Below are 25,958 nucleotides of genomic sequence, written 5' to 3' on the forward strand. Positions count from 1 at the left end.
CCATTCCATGTATAACAGTTTGCCCCGCTCTACCCCCAGACTCCCAATCCATCCCTCCCCTGCATAACTACAGGTCTGTTTTCTATGTCTGTGGGTCTGTTTCTGTTTCATGGATAAGTTCACCTGTGTCATAAATTTTAGATTCCGCAGGCGTAGTATTATATGGCATTTGTCTTGCTTTCCATGGCTTCACTTAGCATGACATCCATGTGGCTGCACATGGCATCACTTCATTCTTTTTTAGGACTGCGCAGTATTCCATTGTATATGTGTATTACTTGTTCTTTATCCATTCATCTGCTGATGGACATTTGTTTCCGTGTCTCGGCTATTGTGAATATTGCTGCAGTGAACCCAGGGGCGGTATGTGTCTTTTCAAATTAGAGTTTTCTCCAGCTGGACGCCCAGGAGCGGGACTGCAGAATCACAGGGTAGCTCTAGTTCTAGTTCTCCTGGGGAACCTTCACACTGTTTTCTGTGGCGGCAGCACCAGTTTCCATCCCATCACAGTGTGAGAGGTTCCCTTTTCTCCACACCCTCTCCAGCATTCGTTATTGGTAGGCTTTGGATGGTGGTCACTCTGGCTGGTATGAGGTGGTACCTCACTGTAGTATTGATTGGCATTTCTCTAATAATTAGTGATGCTGAGCATCTTTTCCTGTGCCTTTCGTCCACCTGCATGTCTTCTTTGGAGAAATGTCTATTTGCCCACTTTTTGATTGGCTTGTTTAGTTTGTTGTTATTGAGTTGTATGAGCTGTTTGTATATTTTGCAGATTAAGCCCTTGTCGGTTGCTTCATTTGCAAATACTTCCTCCCAGTTTGTAGGTGGTCTTTGATTTCGTTTATGGTTTCCTTTGCTGTGCATAAGCTTGGAAGTTTAATCAGGTCCCACTGGTTTCTGCTTTTACTTCTATTGCCTTGGGAGACCCGTCTCGGAAAACAGTGTTAGGGTTTATGTTAGAGAATGTTTTGCCCATAGTCTCTTCTAAAAGTTGGATGGTGTCATGTCTTATGTTTAGATCTTTAAGCCCTTTCGAGTTTACTTTTGTGGATGATGTGACGGTGTGTTCTGAGTTCATTGACTTGCATGCAGCTGTCCAGCTTTCCCAGCATCACTTGCTGAAGAGACTGTCTTTTTCCCCCATTGCATATTCTTGCCTCCTTTGTCAAAGAGGAATTGACCGTAGACGTGTGGGTTTATTTCTGGGCTCTCTATTCTGGCCCATTGATCCATTGTGCCAATACCACTCTGGTCTGATTACTGTAGCTTTGTAGTGTAGTCTGAAGTCTAGGAGGGTTATGCCTCCTGCTTTGTTCTTTGTCCTCAGGATTGTTTTGGCAATTCTGTGTCTTTTATGGCTCCGTGTAAATTTAGGATTATTTGTTCTTCTTCTGTGAAGAATGTCATGGGTAATTCGACAGGGATCACATTAAACCTGTGGATTGCTGTGGGTGGTGTGGCCATTTTGACAATATTAATTCTCCCAATCCAAGAGCATGGGATACCTTTCCATTTCTTTAAATCATCTTCCATTTCCTTTGTCAATGTTTTGTAGTTCTCAGCATATGTCTTCCACCTCCTGGATCAGGTTTATTCCTCAGTATTTGTGTGTGTGTGATTTTAAAAGGGATTTTTTTTTTTTGCAAAAATTCCCTTTCTGATATTTCATTGTTAGTGTAAAGAAATGTAGCTGATTTCTGTATGTTCATCTTGTGTCCTGCTATCTTGCTGACTTCATTTAGTAGTTCCAGTAGTTGTTTTGTGTTTTTATGGCTGCACCTGCAGCACATGGAAGTTCTGGGCTGGAGACTGAATCCAAGCCACAGCTGCGACCTATGCCATAGCTGTGGCAATGCTGGATTCGTTAACTCACTGTGCCGGGCTGGGGACTGATCCCAGGCCTCTGCAGCAACCCAAGCTGCTGCAGTCAGATTCTTAACCCACTCTACCACAGTGGGAACTCCAGTTCTAGTCATTTTTGTGTGGATTCTGTAGAATTTTCTATACATATAGTATCATGTCATCAATCTTAAAGTGTTTGATTGAATTCAATCAGAAGTATACAGTTTTGGGGTTTTTCCAATAACATTAATATAGAAAGAAATGAAAAATTAATTCTGTGCCATTATACCTGAGCCGACTTTCTGAATTTGCCAAGCGAGTAACAAGGAAGCAGTTCCCATTTTTTCGAGTAACTTCCCTAACAGGTGAGAAACACCTCAGTCCTTTTGAGGACTGCAAGAGCCTCCTGGCTTGTCCCGGGGAAGGCCGTCTGGGCCTGGCCCGGATCCTTCCCGCTGTAGCTGCAGCAGCAGCTGTCAGGCCAAGAGCATGCAGTCCTGACACGTGTTCTGACAACACGTTGCTGAAGATGGCAGCATGAGCCATGTTGCCAGCTTCACACTGTGACCATGGAACATGCCAACGAGCCTGGCAGAGGGAGGCTGTGGAGAAGTTTCCCTTGCAGCAAAGGTTTTACAGTAACCTCTAGGAGTGACAGACTGTTTTACTGACCTGCTGGCATGGGAACTCTGGCCAGGCCGGGGCCATCTGTGAGATGCCCAGGGGGCTCCTGCCTCTGCTCTGCCACAGCTGCTGGCACCTGCAGAGCCAGCCTCTCTCAGGGCACCCGAATGCACACCTGTCAGGCCGTACCTGCCCACACCTGGGAAGCTGCTCAAGGCAGACATCCCCAGTCCGGGGGTAGCAGTTACAGCTTCCTCATCATCTACCAGATGCTGAATTACCCCTCCCGGTTTCCTGGTTCCTGGTCTGTACTCTAGTGCCTTCCATCATGATTCTTAAATCTTTGTAAAATTGACATATACATATCATTTAAAAAAATCATTTGAGTAACAGGTGATTACTATTGAAGGAAAAATTAGATACCCTTTTTAGCCTCCCCAAACCTACTTCTTCCCCAGAGGTAGCCACTCTTGGCTCTTTTGCATGGCTTAGTGCAAAAGGATGGCTTAGTGGCGAGAACATAGGTTCTGGGGTCAGGATGCCTGGGTTCAGATCCTGCCTCTGCCACTTACTAACTGCATGACCTTGAACAGATGACTTCAGCTTTGTGGGCCTCTCTTTCCTCATCTATAAAATAAAACACTCAAGGAGATGACATATGTAAATTGCTGAGCAAAATTCCTAACAGAGTAACCGCTTCCTAAATATTCTCTATTATAAGACCTCTCCTTATGCATTTCCTCTTCCCATTTCTTCATGCACGCCCTCTATTCCAGACTCCCTCCCGCGCTTCTGCATCTTGAAACGCTGGCCCACCTGTTGTACTGTCACCCTTCAGCTCCAGGTTGGGCTCCAGGTATTCTCAGGAGGGACATAGATGGAATGACACAATGAAATGACACGTGCATGACCCTAACGGGGTTACCAAAAGCAGCCCTCACAGTCTCCCCATCAGAGTTTTCAGAAAACAAATTACTCACTTTCTCCAAGTATCCACACACGACAAGCACGCTAACTCCCCCATCCCCGGAAGCAGCAGATGTGCCCGAAATACCGCGCCCCGGGAGACCATAGATCATAGCCGCCCATTTCCACAACGGGAAACACCCAACTCACACATTCCGCTGCGGGATTTATCAAAAGCATGTCAGCCACCCACCTCTGCAGCTCAGAGAAACCCAAAAACAGAGCTCAGAGGTGGGGGAGGAGAAAGGAGGCTGCTCAAGGTGGAAAGGGCTGCAGTCCAGGGCTTTCTTCTTAGCAGTCAGCAGGGAGGGAGAACTCGAAAACCTTCGCCCAAGGTGGACGCGTCCAAAAACGGATTCGACAGTGTTCAAGCAAAGTGGACAGGCTGGTGGGGGAAGTGACTTGGGAAGAATTCCTGCATCGAGTAGGAGGCTGGGGGTGCCTGGCTTGGAAGAGTCTTTAATGCTGTTGCTTATACTTAGGGAGCCCGGGTTTCAGGTCAGGCAGGAGAACATCCTTCTCGGTCATGTAGGTAGTTTCATGCTCCCAAGTGACCGGAATCACTCCCACGCTTAAAATGAGCAGACCGAGACCGGTACCAGGCCACCTGGCCAAAGTCACGCCGCCAGCGAGCGACTGGCAGGGCAGGGGCGCAAACAAGGTCCTCCCGACTGCAGCGTCCACACCCTTAACCTCTGTGCTGTGAGCCTCTTCGCACCCTTCCAGCGCAGGGTCCCCGTCCCTGTGGTCTTGCCTCGGGGGACAGGACCATTGCCACGCATTCGGGTTCACCACCAACGCCAGACCCGAGGGCCCTGATCCCGATGACCAGACGGCACCCCAACCTTACAGGCGGGGCTGGACCCTCACCCGAGCCCCCTCCAGGCCCTCGCGGGGACCCGTGAGCACAGCGAGGGTGCTTTGGAAGCCAGCGCGCCGCTGCTGCCCCTGGGGCGTTCCTGGGCCCTGGGCTCTTGCCAGCTCAGTGCTGGTCTGGTTGATTCTCTGCTTGATGTTTCAGTGTTCAGCCAGGAGCTGCTCTGTTTGTATTACACTTCCAGCCAATTATTCACAGTTGTGACACTGTCTCCGTGTCAGCTTTGTCACTCTTTTAATTATGCCCCAGCATGGCATAGGTGCTTCTACTTTTTAAAGACTGTTTTAAACATACATAGTCCCTTAGGCCGTGGGAACATTTTCATCTGTAAGGCCAAGCGGCCAAGCAACCCTTGGGGGGCAGGGGGGGAGACGCTCCCGCAGGCCCCACATCAGCAAAGGGTGTAACTGGGGGTCGTGGTGTCGATGAGAAAGAAATCGTGCCACTATCGGCTTTTAAGAGAGACGAATAAATCCCATCACATAAAGTGTGGTCTAGTTTAGAAGCGGGACCAGCTGATGGAGAAGAGAAGGCTGGAGGGAAAGACAGAGGCACAGAAATGACAGATGGACGCACGGAGCGAAGCAGCTGTACCTTGGAGGCAGTTTGATGAATCGTTCTGCCCAGTGTCCTCAGAGACTAAGAAGGGAGCTGAGACCAGAGAAGTTGCAGGATGTGCCAGAGATTTTAAAACTTGGTGACCGGGGAGAGGGGACTGGAACCCAGGGTACCCCCAGCCCTGCGAGATGAGGGACGGGGTGGGGGGAGAGGGGGCGCCGGGAGGAGGCGCCGATGCCACTTTGCTTCGGGCTGCGTTCAGATCCGAGCGCCTCTCCGCGCCCCTCCCTTTCCAGTGCGCTGTTTTGCTCCAGCAATTTTTTAATGACCTTGGTAGCATTTGGGGAAGAGTTTACTTGCAGAGTTAGTCATGGAACTAAGATCTGTCTTCTCACAGAACACTAAGGATTTGCTAAAGCGTATTGAAGAGCGCTCAGTGTCTCAGATCCTTCATTTTTAATCTCACGGCTTTGCTCATCTGATTTTCTGTCTTAAAAACTTACACTGAAAGCCATTGCCAACTGATTTTCTTTCTTTTTTTTTTTCTTGGAAAAATTAAGATTATTCTCTTATAGTACCTGAAAAATTGTGCCTTAAAAAAAAAATCTATTTATTTCACTGCTCAGAACCTTTTGTTTCCAGTCCAAATTCAGGATGCGTGACTGTGTGTGACTGGTTCTTATCGCAAACGATTTTTTTAAATTCAAGGAATAACTTATCCTAATTAACTCCCAAATTAACTTGTACACATTGTTTAGGATAACAGTAAATAAAAATAGGATGCAACCCAAGTTTCATTTCTTGTCCCCCATTCTCAGTGCCTGGTGTTCTGTTTGTGAAACCATCAGGCTGTCGTGTCCAGGATGGCAGCCGTTAGTCACATGTGCTATTTCAGTGTCAATTTATATTAATTAAGATTAAGTACAGTTAAAAATGCAGTACCTCAGTCACACCTGCCACATTTCGAGAACCCAGTAGCCACGTTTGGGTAGTGGTTTGTACATTGGTTAGTGTGGGTACAGACCATTTCCGTATCTCAGAAAATTCTATCGGGCCTCACCACTTAAGGACTAGTCACTGCACCTGTCTCTCCTCAGTCTCTATCGGCCAAATCACATCAGACAGAAGCCCGAGAGTCCAAACGTCTCAACTTGGTAACGCCGTGGGTTATTTCACCAGTGGGAAGGGCTAATGTCCTTTGAGGCTCGTGGCTCAGGTTGTGGCTCACGTGGAGGCCGGTGGCTCCCACACACTGCTGTGAAGGCGAGGCAGTGCCAGCACTTGATGTGTAAGTCCATTTGGAATTCAAAAGACGTTTGCCTGTAAGATGAATGTCACAAATCGCATGACTGAACTTTAGTGCTTTCTGAGACAGAAATGAATGGAAATAATAACCAGCAGAAAATTAACAATAACATTGTAGAGCTGCAGAGGCTATGATAGATTGATGGGAAGAAGTGATGCCCCCCTCCCCAAAAAACCCCACACAGAATGAGGCTAGAGTAAGTTGCTGACTTAGGAAGAATACAACATCGTACCGGAAGTGAGGCGGTGGACCGGGCGGGGGCAGGTGCGGAGCTCCGCATCTCAGGAGAGCGTCCGGTGACCCGCCGAGTGGCTCTTGGAAGGAAAGATCCTCACCCGTCTGTGAGCTCAAACCACGCCACACGGCTGCCCTTTTGTAGTCCCAGCGGATGACAGCGATCGGGAAGAACTCACACCAGAGGCGCACGCATTTCTGTTTGGGGCTGTTTATAAACAACAGACGTTCCTGGACTCAGGTCACGTCAGCATCACCCGCGCAGCGCCCTCCTCCTGCAGGAAGCGGTCGTGAGGCTGGAAGCCCGTGGGTCACTCTGCCCAGAAGGCCCATGTTCCCACCCATCGCCTCACTCTGAGTCTGTGCCTTTTCATCGGAATGAGTCCAAGATTGAGTTCTGACCGAAGACCAGGATCACTGCGCCAGCTCCCCAGAAACATCAACTCGTGAGAAAATGGCATCGATCCTGGAGGCTGGCTCTTGGGCAGGGAGGCAGGATGCGTTAGAAGAGGCAGACGAAAGCGGGTGCAGGGGTTCTGGAGGGCCTTTGGGATGCTCGCGAGAGCCCTCATCCTTGATGTGGTGATGAGACGGCGGGTTCTTAGTTTGTGTTTGGACCCAGAGCTCACGTACCCTCCGCAGCAGGAGATCATGCCATTGCTCGTGGAACAGAATCTACATTTTTCTCCCAAATGGGGAGGGGGACGGGAGAGCGGAATATTTTCCAGGGGATGTGGAGCGGGAATCAGAACAAGAGATCGGACTAAAGAGAACGTCCGTGGCCATTCTGGGCGTGGGGAAGGGCTGCCCGAGCTCTGGGGAGGATGCGTGGGGCGCGATTCGAGGGGAGCACTGGGTACATTCGTGGAGCGCTCTTCCCGCACTTTTCAAAATGCTTGACGTGTATTAACCCATTGCCTGAGTTCATGGTTTTGTTAACTAGCTAACTCATTCAACTCTTGTCTGAAATTTAAGATAGAAACAAAAGGAGTTAGTTACCTAAGGGACAGGAAGCCCTTGCGAGGAAGACCGTCTGAGAAATGTTACTCTCCCACCGCAGACAGCAGCGGTGGGAGCAGCAGCAACTTCAGGGCCAAGCAGCCAGCTGTCGGCCCAACAGTGCACGTAGGATTTAAGGTGCGAGAGGTAATTGAAGTCCCGCTTTCCTGTCGTATGTCTTTAAAAGGAGGGGAGAGGACGCCGTCAGTGACGGGGATCACCTTTGAGGCTCCGACGAAAGCTGTAGGATAAGGTACCTAACACCACGTCGTGTATGTCATTAGAGAAAAGTGGTCGATCCCAGGCGTGTCCGTCAGGACGTGCTGGAGGATACGGGCAACGGCCGTTCCTCTCTGCTCCTGATAGACGTTCATCCTGGGTTAGCTGAGATCTCTGCCCTGGGGCTCTGCAGCCCGGGATCCAAGCTGATGCCCTGCACACCGTCGGGGGGAATCACTGGGTACTGGGTTATGGGAAAGGCAGGATGGCAGATCACATCCTGGCTCTTGTGGCTTCCAGTCGGAAGTGACACAATTTCCATTCACGTTTCGTCACCAAGCAACACACCACGTGCCATCCTTGTATGCCAAGAGTAAAAGGCTCAAGTTTCAGTGAACAGACGTGATAACTACCACACAAGGTCAAGAACCCTTGAACTAGGTGAGCTCTAGGTTCCTTGCAGTTCAAGTTTCTATGGCTTCTTCCAAGTTCAGCCAGTAAGCCTGCATGTCTAAGTGATAGACACTATTTCCCCCGCCCCAGTCGAGTGGTCATCTTTGTAGCTAGGACCAGAGTGTGCCTTCTCCTAATGGGGTAGGAGCGGGAGCCTGTGGACCATCGCTTCAGCCTTGGGTGAGAGTTGAGGAAGCGAGCGATTCCCTCCCCAGGACCCCAGGGGCTCCCTCCGGGAGAGAAGATTGGGTTTCTCACTGGCAGAGTCCGCTCAGCAGTTGGTACAGAATGAGGTTGGACCCGACAGCTGTTAATATCCCTTGCAATCCTTAAATTTTATGTTCTGGGCCAGTGCCTACTGTTATTAAATACGAAGTGGCCAAACTTTGGAATGCCAAGCAACGTGTATTTCAGGGAAAGAACTGCAGCAAAGTCACCATGAGATGGTCTCAGCGCGTGATCCATCAGTAGCCCCAAAAGGCTCGTCTGGGGCCACAGCTGACCACAGCATGGCTGCCCGCAGCGACTCACGCCCGTCGTGATCTCTGCCAGCCCTTTTTTCTTAATGATGCAGGTTTGGTATTTTCTCAGCGTGACGGACGTGCTGTGTAGAGGCAGCCGCAGATGTGTCACCTCAGCGACCTCCGTCCAGGGCACCTGCTTTCATGCCTCTTTCATAGAAAGCTGGCCACCATTGACCCCTCTCCCTCTAGAGATGTGAAAACTGTGCTCTCTCTGGAGAGAGAAGCTACAGCTTGCTCAACAAAAAGGCTGGCTGGAGACACAGCACCCATTTCCCTGAGACCCGCAAGTCAGTGGTGAGACCCAAATTCCCTTGGTTTGGGACCTGGTATTGGTCCAGAGAGCTCCCAAGAAGTCCTATCTCTGGATCGTTTACCGTGAAATGCTCTTCTTTTTTATTTTTCCTCCTTCATGACTTTGGCCCCTGTTGCTGCCAGAACAGGTGACGCTCACTCACGAGTCTCTGCATCCCTCAGGGCATTTGTGGACGCATCTCTTAATGCCGCTCACTTTCGAATGATGGCTTGGCTTGGCACATTCAGCCTGATGATGCATTGAGGGTGCTTGGCTCATCAGTCTCACCCGTTTTGCTCTTTCTGCCAGTTACGATTATAAGGTCTTACGGCAGACGTTAAAGCATGAGGCCCTCATCTCTTGGTCTCTTTCTACAGTTCCTTATCAGCAGAACCCTTACGCTCCCCGGGGCGGCTCCAGTGTCATCCAGTGCTACCGATGCGGAGACACCTGCAAAGGGGAGGTGGTTCGTGTGCACAACAACCACTTCCACATCCGATGCTTCACCTGTCAAGGTAGGAGGCTCCAGTTCCCAACACCCTTCTCAGGTTCCTGGCCACATGCTCACCCCAGGTCAGGCCGTGGGGCAGAGGCAGAACAAACACAGGCGGTCACGATAGATACCTCTAAGGGCCGACAGAGACCCTCCTTGGGTTGGTTATGAGAATTCTCCCTTAAGCGCTGTGGCGTGAAGAAGGAGGCGGAGTGAGCATGGAGTTGGGGTCCAGGGCGGGGGGCGGCAGAAGGAGGCCCGGTGACCCTGGAGTGGACGCGCTGACCCAGGTAGAAAAAGGCAGTCTGGCGGGCCACGTCACATGTCTGAGAAGCCTCCTGGCTTGTGCCCAGAAGTCAGTTTGAGAGCCAATGAAAGAGCAAGCTGTGGTGGCTAAAATTTGTCATATTTTGGAGCTGAGTCTAACAGTCCTCAAAGTTTAGGTTTAACAAGAGAGAGGGTACATCTTAATCAGTAAGCTTTGTCACTTGGGAGCGGATGGGCGTTGGGTCACCCCTGAGGGTGACAGCCATTTAGATGGCTAATTTAGAGAACCCTCGACTCAGCCGAGCCAAGCATCCCTAAAGAAGCAGGCTCACTAGGAGCAAGAGGGACTCGGACTCGGCTGAAGGGGCCTGGCGAGCACTCCGGGGGGAGGGCAGGGGGACACTCCCTCCCCAGTGTCCTGCTCCAGGCTCCACTTCTTGAACTTTTCATCCAGGCTTCCTGTTCCACAGAGCAGCCGTCCTGATGTAGCCTCGCTAAACCCATCCTGTCCTATGGGTTTGGAAAATGACCCCAAACCTGTAACCTCCACGTGTTGGTTCTGGGTTTGTCCTCGTGAGGGTTGATGAGCTGTTGGGATGCTTTTCCCTGTGGCTGCCCTTCAGGCACTTGTAGCCAGGTCTGTCCCGTACCCAGTTTATGGCAGGTCCTTAAACCGGGGTACCATCTGAAGTGGTGCCAGCTCGTGTCACCGCCCCGGGGTCGTCTTCCTGCTCCTTTCTGGTTCGTCACAATCATTCCTAAAGCATAATGCCCAGGACAGACCGCAGCTCTCAACGTCTGCCAAATACAGCAAGGACCACGTGTCTTTAACGTGACCGATACGGAATTAACTTCCCGAAGAGCCAGTTTGCGCCATCAATGTCTGCTGAATCGAAGGCCACTTGAAACCCCCAGATCTTTTTATTTAGTACCTGTTCCACCCTCAGCCACGGAGGGAGGCCCCAGATTTCTTTCCTCAAGATCTGACTGGACTCTGCACCGAGCATGTCAGTCCCGGGGCTGTCTTCCCTCCTGGGTTTACGCGTGTGTTTTCATTGCGCAGCTGGCCTTTTACACTAAGAGTTGTCAGGACCTCTCGTGCACATTGACCCGTGAGAAGACCCTGGGGACTGGCCGTTGTACATCCGCCCAGACTGAGACAGGATGAAGAGGAATGACCAGAAAAGGATACGTAGGTTTGAGCTGTCACTCCGCCATTGTATTCTTAGGAGATTGGATTTTTTTTTTTTTTACCTTTTGCTTTAAGCCAACATTGAACAGTTGAGAACCATCTTGTGTTCGGCTCGCGGTTCTCCGGCTTGGATGGGCAGTGCTTCCCATCGCTGCTGGCGCTCTCCTCTCTGCGTGCCTCTTGGTGATGATGTGGTGGTCAGCCGGCAGTGTTTGGCAGGCCGCTGACCTGAGTGCCTCCATATGGCTTCTCATCCTCCGGGGGCGCGGCTTGGCCTCGTGATGGTCTCAGGGTCCCGTGCAGCCAGGGAGCAGGTGTCCGTAGCGAGACCTTTGCAAGCCGCAGCTTGTGTTTGCTTGTTGATGTCCCCTTTGCCACAGCAAGTCAGACGACCACCGCAGAGTCAAGAGGATGGAGAAATAAACCTTTGCCTTTTGTGAGAGGATCTGCAGCATTGGATTCAAGGGTGCGATACAGAGAAAGGAAGAATTGGGCCATTTTGACAGTCTGCCACACGAAGGTCATAGAAGTTCTTTTAAAGGAGATTTTAAGAACTTTGACTCTTATTTTTCTGACTATTTTCAGTGGCAGCTCGCTTAGAGAGGATTTTCGTTTCCAGCAGTAACCAATATAGCATTTGTTACCCTAAATAGCCTTCTCATTTGAAAAATCTAAAATCTCTATGAATTTCTTTTACAAGGCTTTTAAAGTGCACTGCTGTGCTGACATGAAAGGAAGGAATCTGCAGAGGTGAAAAATAAAAGCAGAAATCCTAGTGTGAACAAATGCTGGATTTAAGCCTCGTGGTTTCTGCTAAACCTTGAAAACCTTGAGCGTTTATTTGACAGCTGTGTGGATCCTGGAAAAGAGGAGTCAAAGCCTAGACCCTGACCAAAGTAGGCTTCTAACAGGAGACCTCAGCGCAAAGCTGGGATTTCTCCCTGCAAAAGCTTATTCTCGGGAGTTCCCATCGTGGCACAGTGGTAATGAACCTAACTAGTATCCACGAAGATGCAGGTTCAATCCCTGGCCTTGCTCGGCGAGGTAAGGATCTGGCGTGGCCGTGAGCTGTGGGTCGAAGATTCAGCTCGGATCTGGCGTGGCTGTGGCTGTGGTGTAGGCGGGCAGCTGCGGCTCCAGTTCAACCCCTGGCCTGGGAACTTCCATATGCCTCTGATACAGCCCTAAAAAAGCAAAAGCAAAAAAAAGAAAAAAAAATCTTTAAGCTTATTCTCCATGTATATGGACAGGTAAGAAGAAACCTGGAGAAGGAAACAGCGCGGAAACTTGCCTGCACTGACTTTGGCCCTGCTTAGAAGAGAGTGAAACACGTATCAAAATGTTTATCCATAACCCATCCTTTACATGGATTCGCACTCTCTTTTCAGGCTCTGAAAAACGTAAAATGGAATTTGAAAAAAAGTGGCCCCACACTTGGCAAACGATAATCCTCTTTGGAAGAACTCAGCTTTATTGCAGACCTCAGAGAATTCCCACAGACAGCATTATTAGTGAAATGAGTAACTCAGGCAAAAACACACCAGTCAGGGAGTTCCCATTGGGGCTCAATGGCTTAAGGACCCAACGGAGTCTCTTGGAGGATGCGTGTGCGATCCCTGCCTTTGCTCGGTGGGTTAAGCGTCTAGCATTGCCACAAGCTGCAGCATAGATGGCAGATGTTGCTCAGATTTGGTGTTGCCATGACTGTGGCGTAGGCCCAAGCTGCAGCAAGGGTTCAACCCCTAGTCCAAGAACTTCCATATGCTGCAGGTGTGGCTGTAAAAAGGAAAAAAAAAAAGCAAACGGAGAGTAGAATAGTAGAATCGGAACCTCAAAGACTTCCAATTGGAATTTTCTGTTGTTATATAATAACTACATGCAATACATTTAAACAAGAGAAGCCAGAAGAAAATGAGCAAAGAACACATTTTAATAAATAACAGCAAATTTGAAAAAGAAACAAATCTTGATGGATGGATCAAATCTTCCTAAAGAGAGAATTAATAAACTGTAAGATTTAGCAAAGAGAGAAGTATATATGTTTAGCCCAGAAATATAAGGAAGGGGCGAAAAATGAAAGAGAAGTTTGTAAGTGGAGAATATAGTGAGAAGCTTTGACATATATCTAATCAGAATTCTAGAGAGATATAAAAAGGAACATGAGTAGGAGGGCAATATTTGAAGAGATAACACCTCTGAATTGTGTGGAATTGTTGAAAGACACAAATCCTTGAATTTAGGAAACTAAATAAATCCCAGTGGAAAAATATAAAAAAAATCTACCTCTGCATGTCACAGCGAAATTTCAGCTCACCAAAACCACCCCCCAAAAAATCTTAAAAGCAGCCAGAGAGAAGATCATCTACATATGAATGGTAAATGAGCTGACAGCTGAAGTTTTAGTAGCAACAAGGAGATCTGAAAGCGGTAGAATAATAACTTTATGTACTCAGAGAAGTAACTGTAAATTTAGGGTTATGTATTCAGCAGAACTGTCTTTGAAGAACAAAGGCAAACTCAACAGCCAAGATCATCCTTAATGGTAAAAGACTGTCTAAATGTGAGATCAGGTATCAGAGAACAGTGTCTGCCCTTCCCACTTCTAGTTGACATGGCCCTGCAGGTCCATGCTAGGTCCATGAAATCAAAGGCACCCAGATTTAAAAAGAGGTAAGACTCTTTGTACATGACATGACCTTGTATATGACAAATTCTAAGAAATGCACTAAAAAACTTAAAACTAACAACTTCAACAGGTTTCAAGATATAAGATCAATATACCAAAATCAGTTGCATTTCTATACATTTGCAATGAACAATCTGAAGATAAGACTGCGAAGAGTTTGTTTATAATAGCCTCAAAATAAAATGAAAAATAAAACTATGCAATAGTAAAGATCTAAGTAAATGAAAAAATATACCATGTTCATGGATCAGAAATCTTAATGTGGTTATGAAGGCAGTGTTCTTCAGATCCATCTACAAACTGGATGCTGTCTTAGCTCAGGCTGCCATGACGTCATAACTCAGAGGGCGTGGCTTAAACAACGGTAATGTATTTTCTCACAGTTCTAGAGGCTGGACGTCCAGGATCAAGGTGCCAGCATCGCTGGGTTCTGGAGCACTCTCTTCCTGGCTGGCAGACAGCTGCCTGCTCTCTGTGTCTTCACATAGCAGAGAGGGAGTGAGGGCGACAATGAGAATGAGCAAGCTTGCTGGTGTCTTTTCTAATAAGGGCACTAATCCCATAGTGAAGGTCCCATCCTTATGACCTCATCTAAGCCTGATTATATCACATCAGGGCTTGGGGCTCCAGCTTATGAATATGGGGGGAGGGACTATTCGGTTCATGGCAAATGTAACTCCTATAAAATCTCCACTGACTTCTTTGCAGAAATTGACAAACTGATTGTAAAATGCATATGGAGGAGTTCCCAGTGTAGTTCACTGGGTTAAGAGCCCCATGTAGTATCCATGAGGATGCAGTTTCAATCCATGGCCTCACTCAGTGGGTTAAGAACCTGGCATTGCTGCAAGCTGCAGTGTAGGCCACAGACCTGGCTCAGATCCGGCATCGTTGTGGCTGTGGCTGTGGCATAGGCCAGCAGCTGCAACTCCAGTTCAACCTGTAGCCTGGGAAATCTGTCTGCCACAGGTGTGGCTGTAAAGAAGAAAAAAGAAGAAAAAAGGAAAAAAGAATGTGAAAAGTCAACATGCATAATGGGAGATAAAATTTGCAAATCATACCTTTGATGAAGACCTTGTAGCTAGACTATATAAAGAAGCCCTACAACTTAATTAGAAAAAGATAAATAACCCAATTTCAAGATGAGCAAAGATTATGAATAGACATTTCTCCAGAGAAGTTATAGGTGTGCTCAATAAGCACATGAACAAATGCTCAACATCCTCAGTCATCAGTGAACTGTAAATACGGCCACAGTGAGATCTGCTTCACACCCGCTCCGGTGGCTGTGATCCGAAAAGATAATACAAGTGCTGGCAAGGGCGTGAAGGGCCTGGAACCCTCACGCGTTGCTGGTGGGGTGGAAACGGTGCGGCTCTTTGGGAAACAGTCTTGCCGCTCCTCTAGGGGCAAACGTGGAGTTACCGTTTGACCTCCGCAAACGCAAATCCCACTCCAAACACATGCCCGAGAGAGATGAGAACATATGTTCATGCAGCAAGTTGTGTACAAATGTTCACAGCAGTTATTTTTCATAAAGTCAAAAATTTGAAACAAATATCCATCACCCAGTAAATGAATAAGTACAATGCGGTATAGCCACATAGTGGAATATCATTTGGCAAGAGAAAGGAACGAAATACCGAAACGTGCTCCATATGGAGAAACCTAAAAACATAAGTGGCCCGTAAACATATAATCTGCTCAATCTCATTAATAATCAAGGAAATAAACTTTTTTTTCTTATGGCTGCACCTGCAGCATACAGAAGTTCCTGAGCCAGGGGTCAAATCTAAGCCACATCTGCAACCTATGCTACAACTTGCAGCCATGCTGGGTCCTTAACCCAAGGAGTGAGGCCAGGGTTTGACCCCACATCCTCACAAAGACAGCATCAGGTCCTTAACCCGCTGATCTGCAGTGGGAACTCCTGAGGAAACAAAATTTAAAATCACAGTGAGATGCCATCTCACCTCCACCATGTTAGCTAAATACAAGAAGTGGGGTGTCACCAGTGTCTGTGACAATACAGATCAGTGAGAACTGCTTTTTGGAAAACGCTGAGGCGCCACATCGTAAACTCGAGAATGTTCCAAGCAGCAGTTTCCATCAAGGAAAGAAAAGCCACCAGCAGCTCAGATGGCCTTCAGCCGTGGAGTGGACCGACTGTGGCATAGATGACAGGATGCAGCACAGCAGTGACGGCGAAGTCACATCAGTTTCCTGCATCGACGTGGTGGGTCTCAGGAACGTAGCTGACACTCAGGATGGAGCCGTAGATTATACTGGAGAGGACATGTGATGTGATTGCACCGATACGAAGTCCAAACGCAGGCAAAGCTGAGCATCACGTTGTTGCTGGACACCTCGAAGGTGGCAAGACTGTGAAGAAAAGCAGGAGGGTGATCGGCTCACGACTGGGGGCAAGGTGGGAAGGCGGCTCGGAGGGAGACGGGGACAGGCTTCCCAGGTGCTCGTCCTGTTCTGGGTCGTGAACTTGGCCGTGGGTACCTGGGAGAGTCTTTCCTTTCAGTTTACACTGCGCTTAGACACTTCCTGCATTTCCTGTGCAGAGCGAATGTTCACGTTTCAATGTTAAAGTGCTGAGGTCGCTCTCAGGGCCCTTCTAGAACACTTTGATTTTGAAATTCCATTAAACCGTCTCATTTGAAAAGTTGACAGGCAACAGAATTATATGACAGAATCCTAGGCTCTTGGATCTGGGTGTGTCTTCAGCTACCCCAGAGCCCCCTTCTCTTACAAGTGAGGCACCTGAGCTCCAGAAAGGCGAGGTCCCTTTTGCAAAGTCAAGGAGCATCGAAGTGACAGATTCGGAACATGGAGAAAAGTCCAGTAACCCTTGAAGCACGTTTCCACCGGAGCACCATCCGGCTGTGGGCCGGGCCTCTTCTAGACGTTGTATTTACAGCGCGTGTCCATTCTGTGTTTTCCCGAAGCCGTCCTGACTTGTCATGCTCTGCTCTGTTATGAGACTATATCATCTTTCTTTTCATTGGTAGACTTTTTGGCCCACAGAGTGACGCCTGCCCTGGGTATGTTAATGCCACATCATGTCCACGCTGCAGGCGCCCTCCGTGGCCTTTCTTCTCTGCTCAGCCCTCGTCCCTCTGCACTGGTCCAGCCCCCCCCCCCCCCCGCCCCCGCCACCCTGTCCCCACGCTGCTCCAGCAGCCCTGAGATTCTCATCAGCCTTTCCGTCCTTCTCTACCAAAAACTTCCTCCCTCGGCTCCTTGGGGGACCTGGAGGAACTGATTGTTCCAAGTTTTCATGTGATCTCTGGTTTTCTCCACTAGGACAGGTGGCTCTGGGGGTGGAGCGGCCAGAGACATGGGGAAAAAACAAGCACTGTTTCCAGTGAGGTCACGGCCGTGACCTCACCACTTCCAGAGCCGTGGAGTCAATCGATCGGCCACCTGCACCCCCAGAACAGCCTGTTCTCTGGCCCTGCTCGCTCTGCAGAGCAGGCATTGTTTGATGGGCTGCATTTTCAGGGAGCCTGATGGAAGGGGAACCCCCCCACCCCACCCCCTGTAAGCCCTGCCTCTCGGCACAGGACGTCTCCAGGGGCCGCTGCCTCCGCCCCACAGGAAGTTTAAGATGTCGAGGCTCACAGTCAGCCCTGCAGGCCGCTCTCCTTCTCCTAGACTCAGGATGTCAGCGTCCGAAGAAAAGCTCAAGTCCCTTCTTGTCCAGCCTCTGCTTTTTACCCAGAAGTGACCAGAGGCCCCAGACAGCAGAGGGCCACGTTCCTTGTCACCCAGAGTCAGTGGCAGTGACAAGATCGGGGAGCCCAGGTGGTCCGACTCCCGCAGCAGCACATCTGCCACAGTCCTGCACTGTCCCCCGCTCCCGGGGCGTTGGGACCTGCCCTCCCCCCTCCCCTTTAAACCTACGCCTGGTCTGCAAAGTGGACAAACACTTACGAAATACTCGTGACATTCACCTGGAAGTCCCTCCTACTCTTAACCGGGCTGCTTTTGCAAAACAACGTCCCTCTTAAAGATGAGCTCGTGTTTACTGGGGTGATGTCACCCAGCCCAGGCCAGACCCTGGCACTTAGGGGCTTAAAAACCGTCTTGGTGGTTTGCCCGCCGTGCATCATGCTTGATAAAGCTGAGTCAGGCTAGCCGCACCTTAGGGAAGCTGCCGCATGAAACCAGAGCTCCTGCTTAGTCACGTAGGCAAGAGCTGGCACTCTCCATTGTACTGGTTCGTGGGGTCCTGCCCAGCTGCTCTGGTCAATGGAGGTAGGAGGTCACACTGTCACTTCCTTAGGTGGATGCAGACTCGGAACAAGGGAGGCTGGTCCCGGGCGTGAAGAGCCTCCCGTGGCTTCCCTCTGCCTGCCGACCAGCCCCCTCCTAGCTGACCGTCCGTGCCGTCACCGGATCTGTGCACTCAGCAGCTCCGGTGGCCCGCACAGACATCCGCTGTCCTGGGAGAGACGTGGCCTCTTTCTGCTCTGCCCGTTGTGTGTGGATTTCGGAACTTCAGTCCCAGAGGGAAATCTCTCTCCCCACATTCCTGGGTCCTTTGGGGGAGGGAGGCTCACTTGAGTCTATCCTTCAGACACCTGTGCTTATATCCACCTGCGCCCTGTTACCTGTCCCGCAGGGCTCCCTTGTCCCCGAGGATGTCCCAGCAGACTCTGCGGAGTTCCGTAGAAATCACGCCGGCTCTCTGTTCAGAGTCATCGGTGAGGTGATGGTCTCTGCAGCTGGGTTACGGGGACTCATTAAAATTGCGCTCCTCTTGTATATGTTTAAGTTTTTTCAGAATAACTGGAAGTTTTTTAAACTAGAGAAAAATGGAGTTCCCGTCGTGGCGCAGTGGTTAACGAATCCGACTAGGAACCATGAGGTTGCGGGTTCGGTCCCTGCCCTTGCTCAGTGGGTTAACGATCCGGCGTTGCCGTGAACTGTGGTGTAGGTTGCAGACGCGGCTCGGATCCTGCGTTGCTATGGCTCTGGCGTAGGCCGGTGGCTGCAGCTCTGATTCGACCCCTAGCCTGGGAACCTCTATATGCCGTGGGAGCGGCCCAAGAAATAGCTAAAAATAAATAAATAAATAAACTAGAGGAAAAAAAACCGTCTGTGGCTTCTCAGTTTCCCACAAAGCGTGAACATCTTACGTGGGACTCAGCCCCTTCCCCTCCAGCGGGCCCAGCTGTCTTGTCCTGTATTATTGCCTCCACTCTCTAAAAATACCACCTTACCCTAGCCCTGTCACCACACAGATAGCACTTGCAGCTTGCTGCCTTTATGCTTTAGCTCAGGCTTACTGAGCTAAAGCATAAAGGTGAACTTCAGAGTTCATCTCAGATACGACCTCCTCCAGAAAGCCTTCAGGGATTGCTCCCACTCACAGTCCCTGCCCAGCCCGTGGTCTCTTTCCACTGACTTGTTCTGTGCGGTCTTCCCGCTGCATACGAGGTTAGCTCTTTGCAGTTCGGGGCTTGTGGTTCATTCCTGCCTGGGAACAGATCCACCTTTTATGGCTTTGGTGAGGACAGAGTATAATCTTCAAATTGTACATCCATTGCCATCCCAGCCCGTGGGACGTGCCCAGGAAGTCTTTCATGAATGGTTCTTCTGTCAAACTCTTGACACCATCAGCTGCATTGCATCGCCTGAGTCGCGTGGCCTTAAGCTTGTTGGGCCTCTTTTGAGAGGGCTGGACAGCACTGGTCTCGGGGTGTCAGGAGCAGTTGGGAGGAGCACTAAAAAGCAGGTGCCTGGCCTCCCGCCCCAGGGAGTCTGCTTCAGGCGCAGGTAGTTGCAGCTCAAGATGCCCGCCAGGCACTTCTGATGCAAGGGGTCTTCCGTCCTTTAAGGAGAACTTGCCCCTGAGCCACGCGATCCCACATGCCTCCACTGGCCAGCCTCGTCTCCGTAAGAGCCTGTGCTGGCGTTCCTCCCGACTCCCCTGCCTGCCTTTCCCTCCTTGTCCCCCCAAGTGTGTGGCTGTGGCCTGGCCCAGTCGGGCTTCTTCTTCAAGAACCAGGAGTACATCTGCACACGGGACTACCAGCAGCTCTACGGCACCCGCTGTGACAGCTGCCGGGACTTCATCACCGGCGAGGTTATCTCCGCGCTGGGCCGCACCTACCACCCCAAGTGCTTCGTGTGCAGCTTGTGCAGGTCAGTGGCTGGGCTCTGGGGGTGGGGGGCTCTCTGCCCGGGCCCCCGGGAAGGGAGGACGTGGCCTTTCCCAGGCAGATCTGGGGCTGACCCAGCTCTGTGCCGGACCCACGGATTCCTAGACTCTCGGGGCTGGAAGGGTCTGACAGGCCCGTGGTTCTCACCCTTTGAGCAGCTGGTCCGCTTTGGCGGGGGTGGTTCCATGGAAAGCATCCATTCGTCCCGGGTGAAGGCAGAGTAAGGATCTGAGCCCGCACGCTAACCTCCTCCTTCCGTCTAAAGGCCCCCGGGGAAGCACTGCGTGCCCCGGCCTCTCAGAACTCAGTTTGGACGCCACAGATCTGGCTCAGGCTCTCACGCCCTGAGCCCCATGTGGTACCTGTTACCTGTTCATGGACTCCTCCATGACCCTGGCCAGGGACCCCACCTCGCTCCCGCCGCAACTTCCTCAGTAAAACGGGCACCAAAACCAGTCCATCCTCTGAGTTTTTGTGAAGATAAATGATAGGGCACCTGCGGAGACCTTAGCTCATTGACCGGCCCCAGATTTTATTGTTTTCATTGTACTGATCATCGTCCAGCCTCTTAAGGCACCGGACAGGTGACGGAAAACTCCGCCCCCAGCATCCACATCGCTGGTTAACTTGCCAGGTGGACGTTAAGGGCCCTCTGTCTGCCAAGCACCACATTAAGAATACGAAGAAATGCAGAAACCCCAGTGCTCCCCACAGATAGGTTAACCTTTGATGGGCGGCTCTAAGTCCAAAGGAAAGTGGGATTGGCATCTGCGTACACGCTTTTAATTGGGAAAGCGACTGATAGGTTGACTTTTCTCCCCCACAAAATAACCCTCCGTTAGTGACGAGTTAGAGTTTCTGGTGGAGATGAATGCCACAGTGCATAGAACAGAAAACCACCAGCGGGATTCATGCATCCTGCCCTAAAACCTGGGCCTCGGGTCCTGGAATCCCTGAACCATCGGGATTTGCCCTGTAGGGTCCGTGTGGTATAAAGATTTGGTGAAGCTGCTCAGAGACGAGGCGCCCTCCCAAGGTCATGCTGTGTCCTTGGACCACAAGTGAGAACCGGGCTGTGATGAGAGCACAGCCCCCCTCTCTCCCTGGCCCTCCCTCCATTGTTCACGTTAAGGGCAGTGGGGTCACCAAGGCTTGGGGGGCCGTGCGCTCCAGAGCCCAGAGTAACAGGTGCTCCAGACTGCGTGAGCAGCAGCGGCCGTGCGCGGGGCTCTGCTGCGCCGAGGGTTCTGGCAGTTTCAATTGAGGCAGGGAGGCAGGGCAGGCTGAGCTTGAGCTCCCAAGCTGTGGCGGAACTTGAACTGCACGAGTGGAGGGGAGAGAGAGGGTCTTGGTGGGGGTCTGAATATCTTGGGAGGTGAAAGGAGGACATTTTGGCAGAGTGGGGAGTTGAATGAGTTCTTCCTAACCTGTAGGGACAGGTCCCGTTGGGAGGGAAAAAGTCCTCGCAGGCGGTGGAAGCCCCTGTAGCCTCATCGTTGCATAGGAGAGCAGCGTGAGCTCAGAGAGGTATCATGATTTGCCCGGAGTTTCGAAAGCACGTACATGGTGCAGCCGGCTCTGCAGTTCCAGCCCCGGAGCCGAGTGGGCACCTAGGTCAGCCCGGCCCTGGGAACAGCCCCGGGATGTCCTGGTTCTGTGTGTCCCCTGTGCCTGCCCCTGGAGATCTTCAGGCAGGTGTGTTGTCCAGTCACCTCTGGACCCAGAACCTTCTGGAGAGGAGGTGTCGAATCTCTCCTTCGCCCCCTGGCAGGAAGCCTTTCCCCATTGGAGACAAGGTGACCTTCAGCGGAAAGGAATGCCTGTGCCAGACGTGTTCCCAGTCCATGACCAGCAGTAAGCCCATCAAGATCCGAGGACCAAGCCGTGAGTGACCCCTTCCCTCCCGTCCCGGGTCCCTCCCTGTCCACGGACACCCCTCCCAAGGCCCTCCTGGTCCAGCTTCCTACCCGCCTCTGTGGCCCCGGGGGGAGCCGGGGAGGCTTCCACCCCAGAGAGCTCCTGACACCCGACCCCGTTGGCGCCCAGCCCAGACTCCCAAGCTCCCCTGAGCACAAATGCCAGAAAAACAGGCTGCCCGGCCGGGAACAGTGGCTGTCCATTTGGGTGGCTCTGCTGGGATCGGCGGGGCTCCTGAGCTTCTCTTTGGTCTGAGCCCCTTTCTCAAGGGCATCTTAGCAGAGCTGACCGCGTGTTTGCCACCAGTGGCTCTCAATTTTGACAAACTCCACTAAAAACGAATCTGCAGATGTATCTTAACAGAAGAGGGATTATGAGAGAGCAGCACGCCTGCGCCTCTGTCCCTTAGGGCGTCCGCCGTGGACCGTGGCCTCTTGCCCACTGCAGCGCGGGTACAGACACAGCTTTCTGGGTCCACTCGGGACCTCTAGGAACAGGACCTGGAAATCTCCGATCTTAACAAGCTTCCTAGACGACTCTCTGCTGGTCCTAAGTCTGAGAACCACCGTGTACATTCTTGCCAAGCCATCGTGAAGGTCACATTCTGTCACCAAACCGTAGCTTGGGGATTGGAGGGACCGAGGATCCACCGTGTACCTCCCAACAGTCACCTCATCTGTGGGATGTCCACTCTGTTCGAGTGTGTCTGGTGGTAAGATGTCTCGGCCACTGTTCCAAGATGCCCTTGTCTGCCAGCCCACTGACTGCGTGGGGGGCACACGGTCCAAGCCCCCCAGGTCCTGGAAAGCCAGTTCCCGCCCCTTCTTGTTACATGACACTCGCAGAGGCCTCATGGGCAGAATCAACAGAAGCCCATCAGCATTGCAGTGCAGAGCGCAAGCTTTCAGCCACGCCACCAGCGGAGCCAGAAGCCTGGGGCTGCGTCTGGCCAAGGAGGGTGAGCACGGGTCACCCCAAGTCAGCGAGGCTCGGCTTCCAGAGGCCCCATCAGCGTGGTGAGCTCCCTCTCCCGCCCTTCCTTTCTGTCTGGCAAATCACAGCTACCCCAGATGCTCCTTCAGTGTCCTTGGGGGCTCAGGAACAGTCTGCTGCCCTGAGCAGGGTCCCATCTCAGGTGGTTGCGTGCACACTGTTATCCTTCGTAACTCTGAGAAAGCATCATCCAGAACTACAGCAAGGCTGAGAGGCCGGGATGCAGGACCACAGCGCCATGGCTGATGCTGCCGAGACACCTGGACACCAGCAGGACCACGTGTGAGGCTGTAGAGAGAGGCCAGCCTCAGTCAGGAGACTGCCCTCCTTCTGTGAAATGCACACCTGTCACGCAGCCTCCTTGTGGCTCTGTTTGCCCAGCTTTGTGAGAAGCAAATATTTCAGTATTCAGGACTCAAACTGACATACATCATAGTGTGCAGAATGCCCTGGAAATATGAAATGAGGGGTTTTGTCGGCTTGGAGATTTAATCGGGAAAGCAGACCAGAGGAGCCCTGAGAATCAAATCCCTGAAGCTGCTGTGACTTCGCCCAGCTTGTGTGGCGTGTTACCGCGTGCCTTCGGGATGAGGACAGGCGGGAGATGTCCTCGGCTGAGTGTGGAATCCCGCGTGGGAGCAGGGCCACGAGCAGAGGCTGCTGAGTGTCCCCCAGGCTCCTGCAGATCAGGAGGTGGGAGTCGGTGAGGAGGAGCGAGCCCAGGAGGTAAGTGGTGAGCACACGGGCAGCACCGTGGCTCCTCGTGTTTCTCCCAACGTCTACAGGGCAGTTTGTGGACCTGGAGAAGGTGTTTTCTCCCAAGAATGGTCACTGTCCATCCTCCACATACAAGGCAGCCTCCTGACTCAAGGGGAGGTTGGAAGGTCTGCCGAGGTCCCCAAGGATGGAGAAGCTAAAACCAGATTCGAGGGAATGCCGAGATGAAGAAGACACCTGGGAACGGAAGAGGAAGGAGGAGAACCTTGCCGTCTTTTTGAGCCACAGGAGTGTGAAATTTCATCCCTGGAATGGGACGACATTCTGGAAAAGCCGGAAGAGTGTCTACTCAAAAGAGATCCTGAAGGAGTTCCCATTGTGGCACAGCAGAAACGAATCTAACTAGTATCCATGAGGATGCGGGTTTGATCCCTGGCCTCGCTCAGTGGGTCGGGGACCCAGCAGTGCTGTGAACTGTGGTGTAGGTCACAGAAGCAGCTCAGATCCCACATTGCTGGGGCTGCGGCGTAGGCCAGCAGCTGTAGCTCCACTTCGACCCCTAGCCTGGGAACTTCCACATGCCGCAGGTTCAGCTCTAAAAAGAAAGAAAAAAAGAAAGATCAAGAATCCTTGGGGGAGTTCCCGTCGTGGCGCAGTGGTTAACGAATCCGACTAGGAACCATGAGGTTGCAGGTTCCATCCCTGGCCTTGCTCAGTGGGTCATCGATCCGGCGTTGCCGTGAGCTGTGGTGTAGGTTGCAGACGCGGCTTGGATCCCGCGTTGCTGTGGCTCTGGCGTAGGCCGGTGGCTGCAGCTCCGATTCCACCCCTAGCCTGGGAACCTCCATATGCCGCGGGAGCAGCCCTAGGAAAAAAGTAAACAAACAAAAAGAATCCTTGGGAACTGACAAGAGAGAAGAATGTGCTCCTGAGCGCAGGCAGAAGAAGTGAGTCCTCCCTGAGAAGACTCGGGAGCACCATCACCACCCATCCCCGTCTTCAGCACCAGCGGCATCGCGGCTCTCGCCGGCGTTACCATCCCCACTGCTGACACCGCATGGCCCTCGCTGAGAAGAATCCACAGCAGTGGCAGCGCCGCCAGAACCACCCCGATCCCGCCTACGAACACTGATGGGCCATTGCTTTTGTCGGACTCCGCACGGCATTTTCTATCCATAGGACCTCGTTTAATCGTCACACCACCTCTTGCAGGGGATGCGAGTGGTCATAAGCGACTTGCCCAGAGTCACGCAGGTAACGGTAACGGAACCAGCGTGTGAGCCCAGACGGCCCGGCTCTGGAGCCTGCCCCCTCAGCTCTCGGTACCAGAGACACGCCTTGCCAACAGGAGGGCTCCGGTCTTCCTGAATCTGTGGCCTGAAACAAGGGAGGGAGCTTGCTGTGGCTGGTGAACCCATCCGTTTTTGCTGATCTAAGTGGAATGAATGACACGCACACACACAAAACCACTGAAAGTAGCCGTCTGGGATCTCTGGAGACTCCCATCAGCTGAAGTATTCCGGAGGAACAGGTGGTGGCTCATAGTTCCTGCCAGCTGAAGGTCGAAATTCTGAAATCAAGAGCGATGAGCAATGTCTGAGGAATGGAGTAGACAGCTGTCTCTGCAGAGTCCAGCTGGGGGGCGGACTCGCCACGCTGGGCTCCCGGGGAGCGTGCCTGAGGCCCCACCAGGGGTCAGGAGTGAAACTTGGGAGAAGGAGAAGGTGGTCTCGGTAAATCCGAAGCCAGCGCGCCAGAGGACCAGCCCTGAACGTGAGGAGAAAAAGCACCAGGGACAGGTGTCCCTGGGTCCTCGGGAGGAATCGCAAGCCTTCCTACACCAGGAATGTTGCTCCTGACCTCAGATCAGAGCGTGGTTGATGCCCGAAGTGTGGGTTAAAAACAGGGCTTTCCTGGTGTCTTAGCGGGGTAAGGGTCTGAGGTCACTGCAGCGGCTTGGGTCGCTGCTCTGGCACAGGTTTGATCCCTGGACATGGCAAAAAAACAAAAACAAAAAAACATGGAATAATGGTGAAAACACCACTTACCGGGTTGCTGTCATTACCACTCACGCCGTGCGCAGTCCTTCCAGGCCTGGCCTCTGTCCGTCTTCACACCAGGCTTGTAAGGAAGATGCTCGGATGAGGGAGCTGGGCCTTCACTAGGAACCTGGGCGATACGGCTGCGGAGCTGGGGAGCTGGGATTCTGCCTCAGCCAGCCTCGCTCTGCCCGCCCTAAGCTCTCAGCTCGACCTCTAACCGCGACCTTGGCCCATGTCCTAAATTTTAACTCATGAGGTGAGTTCATCTCAGAGACATCACTGCAACTTAAAGAGATGGAACTCGTGACTCACATGTGGCCACGAAAGGCTGCAGCTCTTCGGACATGTATGGCGCAGATAGACAGTGTGTTGTCTCATGGAACCCGCAGGTGAATTTGCCCAGCCGATGGCCTTGCCAGGCACGGGAGCGGGAAGCATGAGGAGTAGAGGGGAAAAGAGACCGTGCTTGTCCTTGAATATTTGAAGAGACTGTCGTGTGGGGTGAGAGGTGGCTGATTCCTTGTTGCATGAACTAGGGGGCGTCACGGAGTCAAGCCTCAGCTCCTATAAAGAAG

The 25,958-nt window shown here is 51.7% G+C and overlaps 1 protein-coding gene across 5 annotated transcripts in view; it reads left to right on the forward strand.

Annotated features, from left to right (window-relative positions):
• ABLIM3 (actin binding LIM protein family member 3) overlaps positions 1–25,958 on the forward strand; it is a 128,338-nt gene that overhangs the window by 28,404 nt on the left and 73,976 nt on the right. For all 5 annotated transcript variants that reach the window (XM_047779005.1, XM_047779009.1, XM_047779004.1 and 2 more), the window contains exons 3-5: positions 9,275–9,412; positions 19,514–19,697; positions 21,486–21,598. In XM_047779005.1, coding sequence (XP_047634961.1) covers positions 9,275–9,412; positions 19,514–19,697; positions 21,486–21,598 — 435 coding nt within the window. The remainder of the gene's footprint in view (positions 1–9,274; positions 9,413–19,513; positions 19,698–21,485; positions 21,599–25,958) is intronic.

Source organism: Phacochoerus africanus, chromosome 4 (genome assembly GCF_016906955.1).
Source record: "Phacochoerus africanus isolate WHEZ1 chromosome 4, ROS_Pafr_v1, whole genome shotgun sequence".
Taxonomy (NCBI): domain Eukaryota; kingdom Metazoa; phylum Chordata; class Mammalia; order Artiodactyla; family Suidae; genus Phacochoerus; species Phacochoerus africanus.